Here is a 23,903-nt window from a genome sequence, read left to right on the forward strand (position 1 = left end):
TGGCAGAATTATTCTCACTTTATTTCTGGAGAAGTTTGATCAGATGCAATAACACTGATTCCAGGCGAGGGCAGGGGGCACGGGTACCCCTAAAGCAACCAGTATTCTGTGGCCCAAGGTGCCCCCCCCAGCCCCAGCCCTGGGTTCCCCCTCAGTTACAGTTAAATAGAGAGAGGAAGATCACCCCAGGGAGTCTTGGGAGGGTCTGCCTCCTGCACCCGCCCCCTCCACGCAGAGGAGTCTGAGCACAAGCTATTTACAGTATTCACATCCACTGTACCCCACCAAACCAAGGCAAATACTACAGGCGGCCCTTCCCCAAGGGAGGTGGCCAGAGAGGCTGTGAGTGTATGTGTGTATGGGAGGGGGGTGTCCGCACGTGCGAGCACACGAATGCACTGAGGGGCAGGGCCTGGCTCCAGCCAAAGAGACATCAGTCTATAAGGTGCAGATTAAAAATAACAGAGGACCCACCCCAAGGGGCCCAGGCCACTTCCGGCTTTGTTCTGTCTCTTTCTCTTCCAGACGTCCTGGTAGATGATGCAGAGGAGCCCTCATAGCTATGCCTGGATCCAAGGCAACCCCTTAAAGGACTTCTGAGGGAAAAGCAGGAGGGGAAACAGTCAAGGCAAACCAGGCCTCCTAGCCCAGATGTCTGGGGGTCTTCAGGGAGGAGCGTGAGAGGGCCTGGGGCAGAGCTGGAAGAAAGGGCAGGGCTGAGGAGTCTGAGGAAGGCTGCTGGGAGAAAAGTCAGGGATCCCTACCTGTGACCTGTGGGGGCTGTACCACAGCTTTCTTGAGGAAAGCTTCTGCCTCAGCGAAGGGCAGGAGTGCCTCTGGCGTTCGGCCCAGGCTCTTGTCCCCAGAGGGCCCCTTAGGGGAGAAGCCATTCTCCTGGTGTGCAGGGAGAGGCTGCAGGCCGTTCACCAGGGATCCTGGGGACTCTTTGCTCGGCAGGCTGTGGATGCAGGGCCAACACTCAGGCACCTCCCACCCCAGGACCACTCGGGCACCCCACAGCCCCAGTGTCATCCTGCCTCCCTGCCCAGGGCCCCCAGGATCCAGATCATAGCAGATACCTCCACTGAGGCTCCTGGGGGGCCAGCTCCTCTTTCTGCACTGCCTCCTTCTGCAGCCCTGAGGGCCGAGCCTCCCCGGCTTTCACAGGGTCTATCACAGGGAAGGAATGCCCATCAGTTAGGGGCTGGGGAGAGTAGGAAGTTTGAGGATGGGTGGCCAAGGGGACAGAGATGAGAGGAACAGGGCATTTACCTGGGCTGAAATTGTTGGCTTTTGCCTCCTTTCTGTCCAGCTTCTGCTTTGAATTGGAAGAGCAGTCAGACTCAAGGGATATCTGGCCCCAAGGGACTGAGGTGCTGAATTCGCTTTCCCGGCCCAGACCCTGAGGGCGCCCCACCCCCAACCTCTTTTCCTAAACCCACCGCCCTCCCACCCCCCCCCCCCACCCCCGCTGCCAGCACTGCCTTTGGGGAATCCTGACCTTGGTTTCAGCAGCTTCTGACTTCCGAGTCCTCTTCATTATCTCCTCCAGACGCTGTTGGGACGCCCCACATCAGTTAGACCCAAGTGCTGCCCTATTCCTAAACCTCCCACCAGCCAGCCCCTCGTCCTGTCAGGGGCCTTCCAGCTCATACCAGTCCGTTCCAGGCAAGGAACCAGAACTCACCCCACCTGCTTCTTGGTCTACCCTTTACAAGCCCAAGGCAGGGCCCACTCCCCCAGCCTCCACTATCCCAGTAACTGAAGCCAGAACCCAGCACAGAGCATGGCCCCGCCCACATAAGCACACAGCACGGCTCTGCAGACCTTTTTGCGCTCTTGCCGCTCCTGCTCCTCCCGCTGGAAGTGCTTTTCCCGCTCCAGACGCTGCCGCTCCGCTTCTTCCCGGGACCGAGCTTCAGCCTCTTCTTTCTGCCCAAGGTTCCCGAGAGCTTTAAGCAGCTGGACTCCAGCCTTCCCTCCGGGCCAGCCCCCCAGCCCGCCACCAGGAGGCGCCCACACCCAGCCCCGCACCGCCCGCCCGCCAGCCGGCCCGCGGGGGCACCTGCTTCTGCAGCCGCTCCTGCTCCTCCTGCTCTGCTTGCGCCTTCTCTCGGGCCTCCTGCTCCTCCCGCCTCCGGGCCTCCGCCTCCCTCTCGGCCCGAGCCTCGGCCTCCCGCGCCAGCTGCTCTTCTCGCATGCGCCTGGGGGACAGAGGAAACTCGGGTTCCGTCCTGCGCTTCTTTCACAGCCTCCATAAGGGCCCCTTCAGTCCCCATGGGTTGACTCACTTGTCCCTTTCTGCTTGCAGCCTCCGCTCCTGTTCCTCGCGCTCCCGCTGCTCCCGTGCTTGGCGCCGCTTCTCAGCCAGGAGTCGAGTGGCCTCTTCTCGGTCTGTGGTGCCCGCCATGGGTTTGCTAGGGGTCGCTGGTGGAGCAGGGGCTGGGGGTGAGGTCAGGACAGCAGTATCTGGAGTGGGATCCAGGACCAGGAGTCAGCACATACCAGCTCAGGCACCTCCATCACCACTGCATGCCCCTGCTTCCTGGACCTCAGGGAGACAGACCCACCCACCCAACTTCTGCCATCAACTCAGAGTGGCGTGGTTCTCCTCTCTGGCCTGTGTTCTGGGCCTAGACCTGCTGAGGGCAAGAACCTCCTCTGCCTGTCTGCCAACACCCAGTCCCCAGGCACCCCTGGGCCCATATCTCTGACCACCTCCGCCTCACAGGCAAAGTTGGCTTCCCTGGCAACCCACCTGCAGGGATGTCGGCTGTGGGCTGCTCCTTCTGGGGCTGGGCTGGGGTGGGGGAGGGCACAGGTGAGGGAGCTGGTGAGGCAGGGGCTGCTGGCTCCTTCTCGTCACTGGTCTTGCCCTTGTTCTGGTTCTTGTCCACAGGTCCTGCCGAACTGAGGCTCTCCTTTGCCTCGTCCTTCCTCCGAACCCGCCCCTTGGGTGATGCAGTGGTGCCCCGAGGGGACGGTGGTTTGGGGGGCAGAGCGTGGCCTGGCCCTGGGCTGGGGCAGGGGGAGGCAGGCCTGTGCCAGGATGTGGAGGGAGAGGATGGCCGAGCCTTGCCTTTGGGACTGAGAGAAAAGGAAAAGTTAGGCCCTGAGCACAGCAGCCACACACTTACGCACCCTCTGAGCATGTCATTTCCTCAGGGAAGTATCCCCCTCTCCCCACTGGGCTGGCTCAGCCCTGCCCACCTTATATGCTCTCACAGAACCAGATTATTTCCTTTTAGAGCATATCCCAGTTCGTGATCACATCCTCATTTGTGAGTCTTTGATTACTGTCTGTCTCACCAATAGCCAGGAAGATTGAAAAGAGCAAGAACCAGCCCTGGTTTGGCTCATCAATGTGTCCTCAGCCCTCAGAACAGTACCTGGCGGGTCCAGTTCATTCATTCAGCAGGTATTTGTTGACTGCTTACCAAATGCCAGGCACTGTTCTAGGTGCTACTGTACTTCAGCCATCCAAACACTCGTACAAAACAGAACAAATCTGCCCTCAAAGAGCTTTCATTTTCACTTTAGGAGTGGGTGCCCAACAAATATTTGTGAATGGATGGATGGATGGATGGATGGCCTGGTGATGTGCAAGCACCACTGTGCGTGCCCACCTGAGCTCGGCGTTGCCGGCAGAGAGGCGCGGGCGCGGAGACGCAGGCAGTGACTGGCGCTTCTTGAGGCTGCGCTCCCGGGCCAGGGCACTCTTCTCCTTTTCATTTTCCCGCTCCTTGTCCTTCTTCTCCTTTTTCTGCACCTGATAAGGAGGGGGAAGGAGAGCGGGGACCAGAAGTTGAAGGCGCCGCGCTCCCCCCGGCCTGGCCGGCTCCCTCCCCCCGGCCTGGCCGGCACCCCTGCGTGCCGCCCAGCCCACTCACCGGCGAGGCTTCAGGCCGGCGGCGGACCTGGGCCGGGCTGCCCCCGACGCTGGGCTTGCGGCGCTCCCCGCGCTCCCCAGCTGGGGCGCAGCGGTGCACGCTTCGGGGGGCGCTGCTCGGCGGCGTGAGGGGGCTGGCGGAGGCCGAGCGCGGGCACACGGGCACGGCTGCAGAGGGATGAGTGCGGTCGGGGCGCGGCCCACGAGCGAATCTGGCCCCTGTCCCGCCCCTCGTGGGGGCTCTCCCAGGGCCGCTGCCCCTACCCTGATCCCGGCCGTTGCGGGGCAGTGTGACCGCACTGCGACTCCGTGCCAGGAAGGAGAGGGTGGGTGTCATCAGACGGTCCACGATGCTGCTCTCCCACGCGCTGAGCTGCAGGCTGCGATCTAGAGGGAGAATGCCAGAAGCGGGTTACTGCTGGGGGTCGCAGCAGGGAGGCAGAAGCGCAGGGAACTGTCAGGTGCCGTCGTCCCCCTGCTAGGCCCAGAGAGGCTTCCCCAGGACCCTCACCCCAGTCCGGTGGAGCCACATTTGTCTGCTCTGGGGCCTGACCTTCACTGCAGACCCAGGCAACAAGATGCTTCCCAGGGCAATGCCCTGCATGGCTTGAGGGCCCCCTCTACCACTTTCCCTAGGTGACAGACCCTGCCCACTCCTGCGTCCCACTGTAGCACCCTGCACCTCCTGTTATCAGAGGGCTGGCCTGGGGTTGCATGGCTCCATGGATGGGGGACAGTGAGGGTCCTTGTGCTCCTGACTGAGGGGTGTCCCATGCCAGAGAGAGGCTGCTAGGGGGCTTGGCTGGCCTGGGCCACCCTGCTCTGTCCCCTCAGCTGCTGGGTTATTTTTAAGCCTCAGTCAGGTGGAGTTGGTACAGCAGCTGATTTGGTTGCTAGGCAACAGAACAACCAAATAAAAGCTGGAGAAACTTATAAATAACTCCTACCATGGCCCCTTCACATGTGAGCACCAGGGCATGGTAGGAACACAGGGGCCATGCCACCCTAGTTGCCCACAACTCTGGAGCCAGCTGAGGCCATGGCTAGGGCTCTGAAGGCAGAGAGGGCGGGGTCGTTTGGGCCCCCCAGGGTAGAGCCAGAATAAGGGGCCCGCTCTGCACACACAGCACCCAGGCTAGTCTGGTACTTGGGGGCAAGGCCACCTGCCTAAGGCGGGCCTAGGCCAGCTGGCTGTGGTTGGAGATGAGGCTGCCTGCCCATTCCCACTCTCCACCCCTACCCCCAACACCACCCCCACCCCCACCTCCACCTGCTCTTGAGGCCCCAGCCAGGCCTTCTGTCTGCTGGGACACTGCTCTTTGTCTCTGTTCTCCTCCCCTGCAGAGCACATCTCTGTCCTCAGGGTCCAGACCCATACACCCGGCTCTCCTGAGGGGTGCAGAGCCCTGGGTGGGGTAGAATGGGGATGGAGACCTGGAGTATGTGAGGGCTCCTGGGATCTGGGGTTCTTGCTGAGCTCTGGAAGAGGCTTGGTGGGGGCTACAAGGGGCTCTGGAGGGAGGAGGGCTGGGCCTTCTCTTACTTCTACTGGGGGAGTTCCAGAGCGTGGCAGAGGACTTTGAGAGCCGCTTGTTGATTATAGAGTCCACGTGTTTAGGCAGGTTTACTGCCGACACGGAGCACCTGCTCCCACCTGGAGGGGAAAAGACACGGCATTAGGGCCGGGCCGGACAGGAGCCAGGGGGGGCACTGAGGCCTTCCATGCAGGATGCTCCGCGGGCAGGGTGGGAGAGGGAAGAGTGGGCAGGCTAGGAAGGGGAGGAGAAGGCGGACTTGGCTCTGGGAGGAGGGGATGGGGGATAGGTGACCAGAGACAACCTGGATTGGGGGAGCCAATGGAGAAGGAACAGAGGAAGGGGACGGAGCAGAACTAGAGAAACTATAGCCTTCCTGGCCAGGAAGCCATTCCCTGGGGCTGGGCGCTGCAACCCCTCCCCCACAGCCACCCGGTGTCGGCGCTTGCTGGCACTGCCCTGCCAAGGCGCTATGGCTACCACACCCACGTACCGGGACAAATGCAGACATTCCTAAACAGAAGAACCCCGAGTCACAGTCACTCGCACAAATCCACACGTTCGTACGGGCACACAAAGACAAAGACATGCAGGGGCGTGTAGAGTGAAAGGTACACTTCCACATGCACATGTGTGTGCAGACATGCACAGATACAGAAACACAAACACGGACAGATAATGGGTCGGACCCAGATGCACACAGGCACAAACACATCGAAGCAACTGAATCACGGTATTCGTAACAGCTAACATTTGTTGGATGCTTACCATGTACCAGGCACTGTGCTGGGCACCACACACATGTTACCTCACTTGATCCTCCCAAACATCTACCTACAACCTCGGAGGCAAGTAGTATCGTTATCCCCATCTTACAGGCGAAGAAAGTGACATCGAGATGTTAGAGGTCACACCGCAAGTGCCAGAGCTGGGATCCTAACCCAGTTCCGTCTGACTTGGGAGCCCTCACTGAGGTACACAAGGCCATAAACACACCAAGGCAAACAAACAAACGCATATTTTGACATACAACACACACATATCCACGAGCACATACACCAGAAGGTCCACAGCTGGAAATACTGAACTCTGCTGTTACGTAAAGACATTCAAACATGGTGGTACATACATGCCAGCAAAGAATCAGACCCCAATCCTGATGGCCCGACATGAAGAAAACTCAGAAACACAAATCTGCCTCCCAAAACAGGTACACAAGGGGGTGGTAGTTTTCTTAAATACCCAGTGTCTGCAAGGCATTAAAGTGTTCTTTTCTGTATCATCAACCGATAGTAATAATGGGAGGAAAGAAGGCTAATCTAAAGTGACAGAGGTTTGAAGAGCAAACCAAATGAAGAGAATTCACCTCTGACTTGATAGCAGAAGTCCTCGGGAAGGGACAATTTGGTTTACAAGGTCATTCGAGAAGACACAGGTCGTGTGAAGCAAGGCATACCTGCTGCAGGGTGCTGCCAGCCCCTGGCACCAACGCTGGTCCCTGTCCCCACTCGTCAGGCCCCAGCCCCACCCACCCACTTACTAGGCCCTCCAGCCCACTCACTGGTCTTATGTCCTGGGGAGCTGTGGTGCAGGGCTCCTGCCCAGGACCAGCGCTGCTGCCGGATTTCGGCCCATGTCTTCTTCACTGACCTCTGGATGGCCGCTTCATAGCGCTCCTGGTGGGGAGAGGGGAGAGGAGAGAGGTCTGGGCTCAGAATCATCCATCATACCTGGGAGAAAGGCCCCTTCTCTCGCCTGTGACAAAGCCTCCCCCACCCAAGAAGTTTTCCCTGACTCATTGCAGGTAACCAAGGTTACTGAATGCTTGCTATGATTAAAGGCCATTTGTAACAGATCCCTTCCAACTTGTTCTTGGGGAGGTTTTCACTGTTCTTGAGTCATTTCCTGGATGTATGAGCTGTTTCTCTGAGGATGGGGTGGGACTTCCCCTGCCCTGGGGCTCCCAGGGAGGGCCGTGTACCCCCTGGCACTGAGGGTCCTGACCTTGGGACTATGTTTTCCCTTTAGCCTGAGGGCCCCCTGGCAAGACCGGGCCACCTTTTCCTTCCTTTCCTCACCAGTGCACAAGCCAGGGCGCTCCTCATGTCCTGGAACTCAGCACACTCACATAGACACGCCTCTGCATACACGCACACACGGGACACACACACAGACACTCGCACTGACAGCATACGGTTACAGGTGCCCACCCCAGCATGCACAGAACCAAGCGCGTCTGCGGCCGCACGGGTGCCCAGATTGTGCGCTCAGGGACACGACGGCAGATACGAACACAGACATTACCATGTGGGCACGGATGACACAGAGGCATGAACACGGATGTGTGGACACACACACGTGTACACAGGCCATGCGTGCCCGGCCAGAAGTCAGCACGCACGCACCTTGTTTTTCTCCAGCTTCTGCCGCTGCCGCTCCTCGAGGGCCGCGCGGCGTTGCTCGGCTTTGAGCCTCTGCTCCTCCAGCCTCCGGCGGCGCTCCTGGAGCTGCTTCTCCCGCAACGCCTTGGCCTTCTCCTCCTTCTCCAGCCACACCGCTTTCTTGGCCGCTGTGGGAAAGGAGCCCCGGCGGGGGGAGGATGGGGGGGGTGAGAGGTTCTGTTGCAGTCAGGCCAAGCCTGTCTTCTCCAACTGGGTGGCCTTCCCGGTTACTGTGTCCCCGGGTGGGTCTTTCTCCTGCCTGCTTGGGAGGGGAGATGCCTCTGCCCCCAGGCTCCCCCCCCACCAAACTGAAGGGCTTTCTGAAGGCAGGCTCAGGTCTCAGAAGCAAGATTTCCCTGATGGAAGGTCTCTTTCTCCCCCATTGGCCTCATTGTCTCTCAGTGCTAAAGGAGAAATGAGTTCCTTAGGGCCTGTCTGACTTTGGAGCCTGCTGGACAGATTTTCATAAATTGTGATTAAGAGCACGGGACTGAGGGCGGCCTGGGTGGCTCGGTTGGTTAAGCTTCCAACTCTTTTTTTTTTTTTTTTAACGTTTATTCATTTTAGAGACAGAGAGAGAGCATGAATGGGGGAAGGTCAGAGAGAAAGGAAGACACAGAATCTGAAACAGGCTCCAGGCCCTGAGCTGTCAGCACAGAGCCCAACGCGGGGCTCGAACTCACGGACCGCGAGATCATGACCTGAGCCGAGGTCAGTTGCCCAACCGACTGAGCCAGGCTCCCCTAAGCTTCCAACTCTTAATTCCAGCTCAGGTCACATGATCTCACAGTCGTGAGATCAAGCCCCATGTAGGGCTCTATGCCTACCACATGGAGCCTCCTTCGGATTCTTTCTCTCCCTCTCTCTCTGCCCCTTCCCCCACCTCTCAAAATGAATAAATTAAAAAAAAAAAAAAAAAGAGCACGGGATTGAGGGTGAAATCAGGCTTCTGGGTCTGAATATCAGGTATTCTCTAGTTGTGCAGCTGAGGAAAATGATTTCACCTCTCTGAGCCTCTGTTTTCCCATCCTCAGGAAGGGTCGAGAGACCCATTGAGATAATGAGATAATGCACGTACTGCTCTTAGCACAGTGCACGTAATGAAGCATTCAGAAGTGTTAGTGCTGTGGATAAGAGGCTGATGGCGAGGATAGTGGGGATGATGACGCTTCCCCAACACTCACCCAGGTACTTGGCTCGTTCTTCTCGCCGCTCCTTTGCCAGCTTGTGTCTCTCTCCTGCCTTCTTTACATCTTAGACAAGGGAATGAGAACAGACTTAGGAGGTCAGAGGCTCTCCCCAAATGGGGAGTCAGCCTCAGGGCCCTCCCCCAGGCCTCTTCCCCATCTTGTTCCCCATCTCCTCCTGGGCCCAGGAGATTCCGTCCAGTGGCATCATCCGTGCCCGGAAGCCTGAGCCAAGGAGTTGGGCCCAGGACTGGGCACATCATACATACCTTGCTTGGTGGGAGGGCTGTCAGAGGCTTGCACCGCCGTCGGGGATGGCTGGCTGCTCCTTCGAGGAGGTCTGGAATCCCGGGGGCCTGTGGCTGGTGGGGTGGGTCCCCTGCTCTTCCCTTCTGAGAAAGGGGATTCTTCCTGCTGGGGGGATGATCTAGGCCCCACTGTCCCTGTGGGGCTCTCTGGTTCCGGTGGGAGCTGCTTAGAGCTAGCGGCATTCTTCATGGCAGGTGGGGTGTCTGGGGGAGTGTCAGGGACCAGGGTTGACATCGGTGGTGGTGGCGGCGGTGGGGAGGGGTCACCTTCAGGAGAAGGTCTTGGCTCTGGGGGGGTCCTGGCTGCCACAGCTGGAAGACCAACACAAGAGAAGAGAGAGAGTGAGATAGCACAGCCGTGCCCTCAGTCCAACACGGAGCTCTCTCCCTCGTCCAAGTGACTCCTTCATTCATTCACGCAACATGTTTATTGAGTTCCTTCTGTGTACCAGGCCCTGGTCCAGATACTAATGATATCGTGCTGAGAAAACAGCCATGGTCCCTGCCTCCGTGGAACCTACCTTCTAGCAGGTAGACAGATAAATAGCTAGGCAATTACAGCATAGAATAAGTAAGTACCATGTCGGAGGGTAACCCAGCAGAGATGGTTAACCTGCATTTAGGGGGCTTCCTGAAGACGTAACAACCAAGCCAAGAGCTAAAGGGTGACCTGGAGTTGGCAAAGCAAAGGGGAGAGGGTTCTGGCAAAGAAAAGAGTATTTGCAAAGGAGCAGGAGGGAGCGGGGTGTACTGGAAAAACCAAGAGAAAGTTGGTAGCACTTGGTGCACCAAATGGTCACATCTGCCTCCCGCCTCTTTCTGCTTCACTTCGGGGTCACGGTGCCTAACCCAAGGCCTGGTACACAGAAGTGCCAGTGCTGGGCACAGGGGACTGGCCAAGAGGAAGGCCATGAGTCTGGGCACAAGTGGGAGGCCATGTTGCTAAAGCCCCAATGTGGGGGCGGGGCAACCAGCTACTTTCACTTTGTAATCTTTTTTTCCTTTCCCAAACACACGTAGATTTCTTCTTTTAAGATAATAATATTTCAGGGCGGCTCAGTCGGTTGAGCGTCTGACTTCAGCTCAGGTCATGATCTTGCAATCCGTGAGTTTGAGCTCCGCTTCGGGTTCTGTGCTGACAGCTCAGAGCCTGGAGCCTACTCCGGATTCTGTGTCTCCCTCTCTCTCTCTCTCTCTGCCCCTCCCCTGCTCCTGCTGTGTGTGTTTCTTTCTTTCAAAAATAAATCAGCATTAAAACAAAAATTTTTTTGAGACAATAATGTTTCAAGATCCCTGTAAAAGACAGCACAGTGCCAAGTAAGGAAGCCACACGATTTGGTATGTACGTGGATATGCACACATGTGAGCACATGCATGTTATGGAGAGTTGAGAGACAGGTTTTGGAATCAGTCAGATGAAGGCCCAATTCTGATTTTACCACCCCAACACAGGAAAGGAGGGCATGCTTCCCCAGCAGGTAACCTTGGGGAAGCCATTCAACCTCTTTAAGTCTCTGTTTTCCTATCTGTAAAATGGGGATAATGAGCCCAAGCTAGCAGGGATGTCAGTGAAGCACCTGGCATGATTCACGTGCCAGCAAACACTTCCTGCCCTTTCCCTGTGGGTCACATAAAGCTCTGCAAAAAGTCCTGTTGACATCTGCTGCTACCCTCTGAGTGCTGAAGGGAACAAAGGGATACAGCCACTGAACCTGGGCTTAGAGAGCAGGGAGCTCGGGAAGGTGAGTCTAAGGAAGCATTTTTCGCTCTTACCAGAGCAAACTACCAGACTAAGTGCTCTCCTCTGGGAAATCTGGCCCTCTCAGGAGGTGGCAAACTCCCCATCCCTGTGGGTGACAATGTGTGTGTAGGGAGAGGACACTCCCAAGGAGTCACGTTTGGGACTGTGGGTACCTTTTCCAGGGAGATAGGTATCCAGTGACTGAATGTGAGCTCTGAAGGCAGACTATCTGAATGCGAATTCTGGCTTCCCCATTAACTGTGTGACCTTGGGCTAGTTACACACCCTCTCTGTGCCACAGTTCCTGTGGGGATAGTACCTACCTCGCAAGATTGTGATTTTAGTGCTAACGATAACCTTTTAACAGTTACGTATATTTTAAGAGCTTCCTATATTCAAAGCAGTTTACAGATACTCGTTTTAGTCCTTACTGAAAATACTTAGGCAGGAGACACTATAAATATCTTTTTTACAGATGGGAAAAAGTAAAGCAATTTGAGGTCACTCAGCTGGTAAGTGAAGGAGTCTGGACTTGAACCCGGCACCTGTCACCAGCGTCCGTGCTCTCAGCAATCACAGCCTCCTGTCTCTGTTTAAGGCAGTACAAAGTAGTATGTGTTATGCAACCAAATCTGAGGATCACAGTTTTCCCCTCATTCCTTCCCTTGCAGCTTCCTAGGCTCAGGCGAGAGCCCCAGCAGAGGCCCTGTGTCCCTAAGGGCCCATAAAAGTCTGCCAGCCTCTAGGCTCCGTGACGGCCCACCCAGCTTTCCCCACACCAGCTTCGGAAGGCTGCCTGGCCACTATTAGTCTACTTCCCAGCCACCCACAAACTCCTTTCCAACTCCAGTGGGCAAGAAAAGTAGCAGCTATCACTCAGTGCTTACTGCATCCCAGGGACTAAGCTAGCCCTCTGCATCCCTATATGAGCTCTGAGAGGTAGAGATTCTTACCCCCATTATACAGATGAGAGAGTCAAAGCTTACCCCACCAAGTGATTTGCCCAGGGTCATAGAAATAGCATGTGGCATGGGAATGCAAGCTGGTGCAGCCACTCTGGAAAACAGGATGGAGGTTCCTCAAAAAATTAAAAATAGAACTACCCTATGACCCAGCAATTGCACTACTAGGCATTTATCCAAGGGATACAGGTGTGCTGTTTCAAAGGGGCACATGCACCCCCATGTTTATAGCAGCACTATCAACAATAGCCAAAGTATGGAAAGAGCCCAAATGTCCATCGATGGATGAATGAATGGATAAAGAAGATGTGGTATATATATACAATGGAGTATCACCTGGCAATCAAAAAGAATGAAATCTTGCCATTTGCAACTGCATGATGGAACTGGAGGGTATTATGCTAAGTGAAATTAGTCAGAGAAAGACAAAAATCATATGACTTCACTCATGAGGACTTCAAGAGACAAAACAGATGAATATAAGGGAAGGGAAGCAAAAATAATGTAAAAACAGGGAGGGGGACCAAACATAAGAGACTCAAATATGGAGAACAGAGGGTTACTAGAGGGGTGGGGGAGGGGGGATGGGCTAAATGGGTAAGGGGCATTAAGGAATCTACTCCTGAAATCGTTGTTGCACTATATGCTAATTTTGATGTAAATTGAAAAAATAAAATTAAAAAAAAAAAAGAAAAATAGTGTGTGGCAGAGGCAGGATTTGAACCCAGGGCCATCTGGAGCCAAAAAGCTTAGGTGTGTGAAGTACTCAGCTTGAAGGCTGAGGGTGAGGCCTGTTTACTGTCATTCTTCTAGCATCTGTGCGTGCTACGGGTGTTGCAAGGAAAACTGGTGGGTGGATGTTTGTCTACACCTAGGCAAATCACACCCACCAGGCAAGACAGTGAATCTCCAACTAGGTCCTGAGTAGCCGGGTGCAGCTTGGGAGGAGGTGGAGGGATGAGGCCTGGGAGGACCGGCCCTCAAGTGTCAGATGCAGTGGAGTAGAAAGATCTTAGGCTTCAGAGTCAAATAGGCCTGGGTGGGAAATCCCAGCTCTGCTGTGGGACCTGGGGCAAGTCCTGAGCCTGTCTGAGCTGCAGTTTCCCCACTGAGATGTTGGTTCCAACAGCGAGTGGGTACATCATCTCGGGCACCTGGCAGGGGCTCAGGAAACGGCACCTGCCCAGAAGACTCTGTCCACTTCTCCCAAATCTCTGCTACAAGAGTCTGCTTGGTCAGGCCTTCATCCCTGCTGCTCCATGACACTGCTCTTCTCAAGGCCACCAATGACCTCCACACTGTGAAAGCAGCAGCCATTTCTCAGTCCTCGGTTTGCTAACCTGTGGGCTGCATTTGACACAGATGATCCCTCGCTGCTCCTTGAACACTTTCTGCACTGGGCTGTGGAGACAACACACTTTTCCTGGCGTTCCTTCTACCTTGCTAGCCATTGACTCCTCAGTCCCTTTTGCAGATCCGTCTTTAACTGCCTAACCTCTTAGCGCCCGGTGCCCCGGGGCTCAGTGGAGGAGTTCATCTCTTTTCCATCTGCATGTACTCCCTTGGTGACCTCATCCAGACTCATGGCTTTAAATACCATTGCTCTGCTGATGACAACCAAGTTTGTATCTCCAGCCCAGACCTCTCCCTTGAGTTCCAGTTTCGCTCATACAACTCCCTATTTGACACCCCTGCATGTCTTACAGACACCTCGGCTTTAACACATTCCCACCTGAGCTCCCGATCTTCCTCCCAGAGCCCTGCTCCTCCCTGTTTTCCCCATCTCAACCAAGGGCAACCCCGTCCTCAGGCCAAAAATCTTGGGAGTCATTGTAGAGTCTTTTCTTATCTCACATCCCACATCTAATCTCTCAGTAAATCTTTCTGGCTCTGTGTGCAAAGTATGTTCTGAATCCAATCACTTCTCACCATCTCCACTTCTATCATCTTGGTTCAGCCACTGTCATCCCCTATAAAGACTCCCTGCTGGGGTGCCTGTCTGGCTCAGCGGCAGGGCTTGCAACTTGATCTCAGGGTTGTAAGTTCAAGCCCCATGTTGGGTGGAAAGATTGATTTAAAAAATAAAATCTTTAAAAAAAAATTTTTTTTTTAACGTTTATTCATTTTTGAGACAGAGGGAGACGAGACAGAGCATGAACGGGGGAAGGTCAGAGAGAGAGGGAGACACAGAATCTGAAACAGGCTCCAGGCTCTGAGCTGTCAGCACAGAGCCCGACACAGCGCTCGAACTCACGGACCACGAGATCATGACCTGAGCCGAAGTCGGACGTCCAACCGACTGAGCCACCCAGGCGCCCCTAAAAAATAAAATCTTAAAAATAAAATTAAATAAGGACTCCCTACTGCCATTCTTTGTTCCCCTTTCATCTTTTCTCAACACAGCAGCAGAGTGATTCCGTTTAAAAATAAGTTAGATCAGGGGCGCCTGGGTGGCTCAGTTAGTTAAGCGTCCGACTTCAGCTCAGGTCGCGATCTTGTGGGTTCCTGAGTTTGAGGTCTGCATCGGGCTCTTCCAGCCACTGTTCCAGGCATTCCCCTGCTGCAGGGCTATGCACTTGCTGTTGCTCTCTGCTGAGAATTCTCTGCGCCCAGATTCAGCGTGTCTCACTCCCTCCTCTCCTTCATGCCCTTACTTCAATGTCACTTCTCACTTACACCCTCCCTGACCCTATTTAAAATTACAAACTGCAGGGGCGCCTGGGTGGCGCAGTCGGTTAAGCGTCCGACTTCAGCCAGGTCACGATCTCGCGGTCCGTGAGTTCGAGCCCCGCGTCGGGCTCTGGGCTGATGGCTCGGAGCCTGGAGCCTGTTTCCGATTCTGTGTCTCCCTCTCTCTCTGCCCCTCCCCCGTTCAGCTCTGTCTCTCTCTGTCCCAAAAATAAAAAAAATAAAAAACGTTGAAAAAAAAAATTAAAAAAATAATAATAATAAAATTACAAACTGCAATAGAAGTCTCCTTCCCCTCTCCAATGGTACGTTTTCTTTCCAACACTATTTTTCTCTCAAGTATTAACACCATTGTAACACTGTCTCCCATCTCTAGAAGATAACCTCCATGAAGGCACACATGTGTGTCTGTTTTGTTAGCTGTTCTAACCCTAAGACCAACAGGACCGGCACATAGGTGCTCCACAACTATCTGTTGAATGAAATAATCAACAGACTCCACCTTGGCTGATATAAGCATCTCTCTTACCTGGATGACTACAACGTCTTCCCACTGCTCTCCCCACCACCCGTTTTCACTCTGCTCTCTACTGAGCAGCCAGAGTAATTGTTTCCAAATGTGAATCTGATCACGGTACTTTTAGACACCTGAAACCACCCAGTGGCTTCTCATTGCTCTAAAGATAAAAACAGAATTCTTGAGTCCAAACTACAAGTCTGGCATAGTCTGAAGTCCCTGTCCCCATCTCCCATACCTCTTAAATCTCTTCTGCATGTTCCCCACTTGCTTTCTGTGCTCCTCCTACACTCACCTTCTGATTCTGGTAACCATTCATACTCCCTCCTGCCACAGGGACTTTGCATATGCTCTTGCTACACTTATTTTTTTAAGTGTTTTATTTATTTTTGAGAGAGAGAGAGAGAGAGAGAGAGAGAGAGATGGAGCATGAGTCAGAGGGGAGGGGAGGAGGGAGACAGGCTCCAGGCTCTGAGCTGTCAGCACAGAGCCTGACACGGGGCTCGAACTCATGAACCATGAGATCATGACCTGAGCCGAAGTTGCACGTTTAACTGACTAAGCGACCCAGGAGCCCCTGCCCTTTTCTTGGTTAAACCTCATTTAGCCTCCAGATCTTAGCTCAGACACCATTTCCTCAGGGAAGCCTTCCCTGGCTTCTCTGATCAGGACAAATTCCTTCCATGGCTTCGTGTGCCTCTTGTTTGGAGCACTGTGACTAATACAACTTCAAACTTCTTTGTGGGCCTCTCTTGTTATTGTCAGCCTCCCCTTAGACTGGGAGGAAGCCCGACAAGGGCTAGGCCATGTCTGTTTTGCTCACTGCCGCACCAGTAGCAGCCACCAGAGTGCCAAGTACATGGAGACACAGTCATGAGATGCTGCTGAACGAGAATAAAATGCCATACCAGAAAGCCACCCTGGCCTAACGCAGTGCAAGAGAAGGAGATTTTTACTCTAATAAAGAGTAAATCCAGGGCGCCTGGCGGGCTCAGTCAGAAGAGCATGCAATCCTGATCTCAGGGTTGTGAGTTTGAGCTCCACGTTTGGTGTAGAGATTACTTAAAGTAAATTAATTACATTTAAACAACAACAAAAAAAAAGGAGGCCAATAATTAAAAATAAATAAATAAAGGAGTACCTGTTCAGGAGCCAAAACAACAACAATAACAAAAAACAAAACAAAACAAAAAAAAACAAGAAACAAAAACAAACAGAAAAGGAGTAAATCCACGTGGCAATTTATTGCAAAGGGATAAACACTTGAAGGGAAGCAAAACAACGCCATCTCAGTTGCATTTGGGCAGTTTCCTGGATGAGGCACTCAGGTAGAAGTTAAAAATAATAATAATGAGTGTTTGACTCCAGCAGCTCAACAAGAAAGACTTCTCAAGAGGGGCGCCTGGGTGGCTCAGTCGGTTAAGCGTCTGACTTCAGCTCAGGTCATGATCTCATGGTTCCTGAGTTCGAGCCCCACGTCAGGCTCTGTGCTGACAGCTCAGAGCCCGGGGCTGCTTCGGATTCTGTGTCTCCCTCTCCTTCTGCCCCTCTCGTGCTCTGTCTCTCTGTTTCTCTCTCGAAAATAAATAAGCATTAAAAAAAATTTTAAGAAACACTTCTCAAGAGGCAAACAGGACGTTTGGATCTCTTCTTTTGACCTGGTGGACTATTGACCCGAAATACAAATATTTTCCTCAGAAGTATGCCAACACTGACGAAATGCCACTGGGACAGGGTTACCCAGAACAAATCATAGTAAGCCAAATAAATTATTTGGTATGGTTAAACCAATTTCTGATTATTGCCACTTTCAGTCATCAAATGTGATCCTTCGGCCATCGCACTTTATTTTTGGCCTGGGTCAAATTGTGAGGTTTTAGTTACTGTTAGTTTTATTTTGCTTTGCTGATATCTACTAGAAGTATTTGCTAAGAACTGGATAAGAGACAGATAGTTTGTATTTATTTCTTGGCACAAAGAGCACCAGCAGGGCAAAGGTGTAGGAGCTGATCACAGGGTCACAGAAAGTCTTATCTTCTCAAGAGCCCCAAGAGGGTCCGCCTGTGGGGTCTGCAGAAAGATCCGGGCCAAGTCTCTCAGAGGGTGTGTCACATGTCTCAGGGTGCCTGCTTATGCCCCATCTCCACCCTCTGGGAGCTGGCAGTCCCTTTCCTCTGGTCCTTCCCTCCTTCCATACCAACAACTGCTGCTGGGCCAAATATTCCTCTCACAACACTGATAACTCAGTCTGGTTCTTCTGTTTGCCTGCTGCCCCTGTCCCTGCCAACGTGGGAGATCATGGAGAGAAGGGACTGGGTCATATGCCTTCTTCCAGCCCAGGGCCTCACATGGGACCTGCCGGCACAGAGCAGGGGTTCTTTGTCTGTTTAATGAACACACGGATGGATAAACGCATGGGCGGGATGGGGGTACTGTGGAAAGCCACCTAGCCAGCACAGAGTCAAACCCCGAGCTGCTCCAAAGCCTCACCTCTCTGAACCCTAAAGGTCCTGCTCATACCGGAGCCCTGTGTGCGCCCTGCGGGCAACTAAGACCAGGAAGGGAAACAAGCTAAGGTACTGAAGCTCTACCGTATGCCAGGTACTTTCCCTCATCTCATTTCATCCTTATGACAGCTCTAAAAGGAAAGTTCTATGGATGGCCCCCCTTCCACAGGTGAGAAAACTTACTCAGACAAGTTCAGTGAATTACTCATGTCAGCATCAGAGGTAGGATTTGAACCCAAGGCTATCTGATGACAGAACCCTTATGTCACAGTGTTTCTGGTAGGCGTCACATCACTCCTCCTTGAGGTTCCTGCCTGTTCTCTGAAGAAGGAAGTGATTCGGTGGTTCCCCCAGGGAGGTTCTCCCCAAGATGGCGAAGGGTGCAGGTGCGGCAGGTAGGCACTGAGCTCAGAGGGCAGGAATGCAGGATAAGGCGGGCTCCTGCCCAGGCTGGCCACCAGGAGACAGGAAGTGAGGCACCTGGGCAGGAGATGGGGGGAGAGTGGCCTTCCTCCAGGGGTCAGAGCAAAGGAGTGCCCAGAGGAGAGCTAGCAGAGGGGGGTGCCTGGACAGCACCCCTGGGTGGGGAGCATGGGGAGGCAGAGAGAGGAAGCAAGACAGAGATGGGCACCTGTAGCCAGAGCCTTCCGGCTCTCACAGCAGCTCCTCGGGTGGCAGACAAATGAAGACGGCAAGGCCAACCAAGGGGCCAAGACCCATAGAGACAGAATACATACCAGAGAGAGAGAGAGAGAGAGAGAGAGAGAGAGAGAGAGACTCAGACAAAGTGAACGGAGCCTGAACAATGGTGAGAGACAGAACAAATTCTTTTCTCCCTTCTCTCTCTCCCTCCTATATACACAGGAGTCAGACTTAGTGGGATTTGGAACTCGACAGACACACAGATACACACAGACACACACACGGAGCCAGGCATCCCTCTGAGGCACAGATGAAGCCTCAGAGACCCACACAGCACTCAGAGACACAATGTTCCCGGCACACGTATACAGCCCCGTTCCAGGTCGCTTCTGCCCTGCCCCTTCTGGGCACTCCTTTACCCGGGCCAGGGGAAAGTCCTGTTAACACCAGCAATAGCTAATGCTGTGTCAGGCACAATTAAACACTTTAAACGCATCAGTCCCTTTCTTCTTTACCCACAATCCTATGAAGCAGATGTTATTACCCCATTTGACAAATGAAGAAATAGATTCAGAGAGATTAAGACACTTGCTTAAATCACACAGCTGGTGAGCAGCAAAGCTGGGATTTGGGCCCGAATCGGCATGACAGTCTGTACCTTCACTCAAAGGGGTACAGCCTCCTGGGTTTCCCCTCCTGGAAAGATCTGATCTGGGAGGATGGGGCAGGGGAAGGCAGGAAGGACAGACTCTGCGATATGCCTTATTGCCGGGCTGGGACAGAGGGGACCCTTAGGGGGCAGCATTACTCCCGGCCAGTGTAGAGCTGAGCCAGCTCAGAGAGCGGGGCAGCCTACTCCAGCAGTCCTCAGGACCTGGGCCACAGGCCCTCAGCGGCAGGGCACTGGGGCCAGGCCTCGGGCCTCTGTGGATGATAAAGCCGGGATCACAACTGAGACCGCAGATCTGAAGGAGCTCTCTGGCCTGGTTGGCGGCCATTGTTCCCAGCCTCCAATCAGGAGCACCCACTTCCTGTTATTTTAGGCGGCAGGAAATGACCCCATCCCGCAGCTCAGGCCCCACCACAGGTCCTCCCTCAGCCTCAGCAGGGCTGCCCGGGCTGGGGCCTACATGCTCAGGGCAGGGGCCTGGGGATGGCCTGCTGGCTGCACTGTCCCTACTGCCTGGGTCCAGGGCCTCCTTCTGAGCTGACTTACTCAGACTCCAACCAGGCAAGATGCACAGGGGACCCAGGGCTCTGCTGGCTCTACTATGCCTGCCAGAGAATGGATCATGGGGTCCCTAAGACCAAGATGCCAAGATGCCAAGATCAGTCATGCAAGGGAAGCACGTCAGACTCTATCACTGGCTGGCTCAGCCACAGTAGTTCAGTCTTGAGGTTTGGTGCAGAGGCTTTAGAGCCAGATGGACCTGGGTTCAAATCCTGCCTCTGTCAGTTCCTAGCTGTGAGACTTTAGGCAAGTGACTTTCCTCTCTGCTCCTCATCTGTAAAAGGAGGATAACATTAGGCCCTACTCAAGGATTGTTTTGAGGATCAAATGAGACAACGCACATGACAGGCTAAGCATCATGCCTAGCACAGAGAAGGCCCTTAATAAATAGGAGGCTGGAGATAAGTTGGACTTATCCCTCGTAAGAGCCTGAATCTCCTCCTATTGGTGAGGAGCACTGATGGAGGTAGCAATACCATGCTATGTACCCCCTACCATGCTGTCTGCTCCCCTCAGGGCAGAGCTGCAGCTGAGGGGTGGTGGAGGAGATGCTGAAGGCTGTGCCCCGGGGTGCCAGGCAGCGCTACCACAGCCAACAAAGCTGCATTATCTGGGCCTGGCTCCTTGGCTCCCTCACTTGTCCCAAGGCCCAGTGGGGAACCAAGGACATGGCTTCCTGCTGCTTGCGGCCTAACTTCCAGCCTTGGTAGACCCGAGACCTGCCCTGGCCGCTCTCGAGTGCCGCCACTCCAGTCAGGGCCCTGCTTTCAGCTCATTCCCCCTCCCTCGGCCCTGCCCCACCAACAGCTGATGCCCCTCCTGAGGGAAAGGGGGAGTAAACTGGCCTGATGCCCCTTCCTCCTCGTTTGCATATGCGTGACTGCACATTAGGGGCTCATTAGAGGCCTCATTTACTGGGCCCAGTGGCCCAAGCAGGGACGAAGCTGTCAGTGAGAGGCACCAGCTAGGCTGGCTGCTATATGTAGAGACAGCTCGTTGTGTCAGTCTCGCTAACTTCTACTCATCCTTTTAGGTCCACTTCAAATGCCTCCTCCTCTGTGAAGCCTTCCACAAGTAGAGCCCACTGACCATTGTATCACCCTTATACCTGGGTTCCCCTACGGTGAACACATCGCCTTCCGTCACTGGGTCAGGAGCTCCCAGAGGCTAGTGACTCTGTCTGATTCACTTCTCTGCCATCTGCATAGCCAGCACATGGCAGGCATCACTATGTTGTGCTGGATGACTGTCTGCACGCACCTCCTGGGTCTCTCTCCTGCTTCCACTGCCCTACCTCAAGCACAGGGGCCCCTCTGTCCCCCCGATACACCCTGGCTCATGTGTATCTAGAACTCCCCTCTCCCTGGCCCTCTGTCCCATACTGACCTCCTGAAATTCTAATTAATCACACCTCCTCCTCAGGCCTCCAAAGGAATTAAAGACAATAAACAAAAGAAACAAATAGTTAGAGTTTATTCAGCACTAACTATGTGCCAGGGCTAAGTGTGCCGTGTGTTCATCTGATTTAATGATCCCAATATCTCCATGACATAATTTCTGGCACTATTCTCATTTTATAGATGGGAAAATTTAAGACTCGGGTTAAGCAACTTACCTGAGGCCGCACAGCAGTAAGTAATGAAGGGGAAACTTAAACTGTTTGATTCCAGAGTCTACATTCTTAAGCAAACCAGCTCCCAATTCCTGTCCTCACCTCCCCCATATTTTGTACCTCCCTGTTGGCACCAGTTCTGATGAGCATAACCACAATAATGGTAATAATACTGTATTGCGGGCGTCTCTGTGCCAGTTTCCTTTAGTACATCATCTCTAACCCTCACATTAACCCCACAAGGTTTGATAACATGACCTCCATTTTCCAGGGGCATAAACTGTGGCTGGAGGAGGCAAGTCACTTGCTCCAGTCCGCACCTGTCCCCTACTCCATGTTGCCTCCTAGTAATGCTCAGGGTGCAAAGGGCACTCAAAGATGGCTGGGATCGTGCCATGTGCATTCAGTGTTGCAGCCCCATGCCTCAAACTTGACAGGGTACGTGCCACGGGCACCACCTTTAGTGCCCTTGGCTTATAGGGGGTTCCTGTCACCTTCACCTTCTCTGTGTGTAGGGATCAGCCACCAGCCTGACCTAGGTTCTCCTGTAACTCTGTCTAGGTCCTGTGTATAGAAGAGTCTTCCCAACCCAGGACCCTGCATGCAGGCCCCCTCAGGCCCGGCGGTATAGCCAAGCATGTCCCCCTCCATGCCCTCATATTCAGTCCTGGCATCCCACCCAAGTGCCCTAACTCTAAACTAGACTCTCACTCAGGCCCTCATCTGCAGCCCAGTAATCAGGCCCATTCAGGCCCCAATGTACACATCAGTGCCTGAGCCCCTCTGATGCAGACAGCCAATAAGCAGATGAAATGGATCCAGTCTAGGACTCCCTGGGTGTCCCCTCTCAGGCTCAGGAGAGACAAGACTGACCCAAGTGCCACTGTTCCAGCACAGGCTACAAACCTCCTAGACCACAACAGTCTGATAGCCCCCTCCCCCACCTGCGCCTTCCAGCTCCCACACCCACACGGTCCCCTGGAAGCACCCACGCTGGCATGGGGAGGAGCCCACCCACAGCCAAGCTGTGCCGCCTCCTCTTGGGCTCTCCGCACCCACAGACACTGTTTCAGGCTGGGCCTACGCCGCAGGGGTCAGGGAGGTGGCAGGGATTAGGCTCTAGGACTCTATGGAGGTGTGAGGTTGGAGCCGCCTCCCCCCTGAGTCAGTGGGAACGGAACTTGGGTCCTCAGTAATCATGTTCTTCCCTCCCCTTCCAGGAAGAAAGAGAAAAAGAAATCCCTCCCTCCGACACCAGGCCCAACCAGAAACCTGTCCCCACCCCCTCATCAGCTGCTCCCAGATCCGAATGGGATTTGCAGAAGTCCAGGGCACTGGTGGTTGGTGGGGTGAGGGGAGGGGAGGGTAGCTTTGATGGTCTGGGGCCTGGAGTGTGTGTAGGGGGGCGGGGGTAGGCATCCAGAGCCTCAGGCTGAGTGAGGAATGATGTGGCAGGTCCCGGGAGTGCGGCCTTGAGCCTTCATCTCATTCTCGAGAGAGACTCAGGCCTAAAGAGGGTAGGAAGGAGGGTGGCCGGATACGCAGATTTACTTCTGTCCCCTTCCTCCCCAAATCGGGCTGGGTGGGCTCCGGAGTAGGCCAGGCTGCAGAGGAGGCGGCCCACCTCCCAGCTCCCGCCCTCGCCCCAAACAATGCCGCCTCCCCCTCCCCCTCGTCTTTATCCGGCGGGTTACTTGGCAGCCGCAGCTAGAGACCTCCCCCTGCCCTCCCCTCCACTCCCGGCCGGCCCGCAGCAGCAACAGGCCCTTTGCGCGGCAGCTGGAGGGATGGGGTGGGGGCGAGGTCTGGGCCAGGGCCTGGGCGTCGCGGGGCGCCAGGGCCTAAGTTTCGGTATGCAGGGCTCCAGGCCTGAGAATCTGGACCCCCAACACACACATTCAGGCTGGGGTCACACTTCCCCACCTGGGATGAAGTGGGGGATAGACGTCCCAGCTCAATTGAAAAGGATCATCAGGGCCTGGGGTGGGTCGGGGAGGGGGTGCAGGAGGAGAAACCGAGGTGGCACTGGGTCGGGGCAGAAGGGTCTCTCCAGCAACTCTGGCGCGGGGTCCTCGCGGATCCCGCCGCCCAGTGCGTCCCAGCACCCAGAGTGGGGGAGGGGGCAGCTGTCAGAGGATGCGTCGGTGGCCCCGAGCCGCCGCCGCTGCAGCCTTTATTTTTAAACTTCCAAGTGGTCAGAGGGCGCGGCGGGGGAGGGGTCTCCGCCCAGCTGGTTGGCCTTCTCCTCGGCCTTCCCGAGGCCCCGCGACCTCCCCCCATCTCTCCGGTGCGTGGATCCCGGCATACCTGGGGGTGCGCCCGCACCCGGCTCTGCATGTGAGCCGCTCTCCATGGCTGCGGCGTCACTGGGGGTCTTGGGGGTCTCAGCGGCGGCGGCGGCGGCGGCCAGCGGCCAGGACAGGGGTCCCACGGTGCATCACGCCCGGCCCGGCCCGGCGGGCAAGACTCGGAGGCGGGGGCGCTCCGGGGAAGGACGGGGCTGGCTCGGCTGGTGGCCTGCGAGGCTCGGAGTCGCCGGGCGCCCAGTGGCTGTCGGATCCGGCAGCGATCCCTCTCCCTGCCCGGCGCCGGCCCAGTCCCGGCCGCGGCCCAACCCTATTGTACCGCCGGGGCTGGGCCTGG

The 23,903-nt window shown here is 54.9% G+C and overlaps 1 protein-coding gene across 4 annotated transcripts; it reads right to left on the bottom strand.

Annotated features, from left to right (window-relative positions):
• MAP7D1 (MAP7 domain containing 1) lies at positions 1 to 23,855 on the bottom strand. Of its 4 annotated transcripts, XM_058718046.1 has the most exons (18): positions 23,568 to 23,852; positions 9,322 to 9,672; positions 9,050 to 9,118; positions 7,830 to 7,993; positions 6,986 to 7,100; positions 5,433 to 5,543; positions 4,154 to 4,276; positions 3,891 to 4,057; positions 3,627 to 3,769; positions 2,759 to 3,087; positions 2,292 to 2,469; positions 2,066 to 2,204; positions 1,828 to 1,932; positions 1,502 to 1,555; positions 1,273 to 1,315; positions 1,080 to 1,170; positions 765 to 958; positions 1 to 596 (listed from the first exon to the last, which is right to left on the bottom strand). In XM_058718046.1, the coding sequence occupies exons 1-18, from the start codon at positions 23,611 to 23,613 to the stop codon at positions 586 to 588; spliced, it is 2,433 nt and encodes an 810-aa protein (XP_058574029.1). In that variant the 5' UTR covers positions 23,614 to 23,852; the 3' UTR covers positions 1 to 585. The 4 variants fall into 4 exon arrangements, with proteins under 4 accessions (XP_058574029.1, XP_058574028.1, XP_058574031.1 ...); XM_058718045.1 differs by having other exon boundaries at positions 3,891 to 4,276; positions 23,568 to 23,854; XM_058718048.1 differs by lacking the exon at positions 5,433 to 5,543.
• Positions 23,856 to 23,903: the final 48 nt, after the last annotated feature.

This window comes from Neofelis nebulosa, chromosome 2, assembly GCF_028018385.1.
Source record: "Neofelis nebulosa isolate mNeoNeb1 chromosome 2, mNeoNeb1.pri, whole genome shotgun sequence".
NCBI lineage: Eukaryota > Metazoa > Chordata > Mammalia > Carnivora > Felidae > Neofelis > Neofelis nebulosa.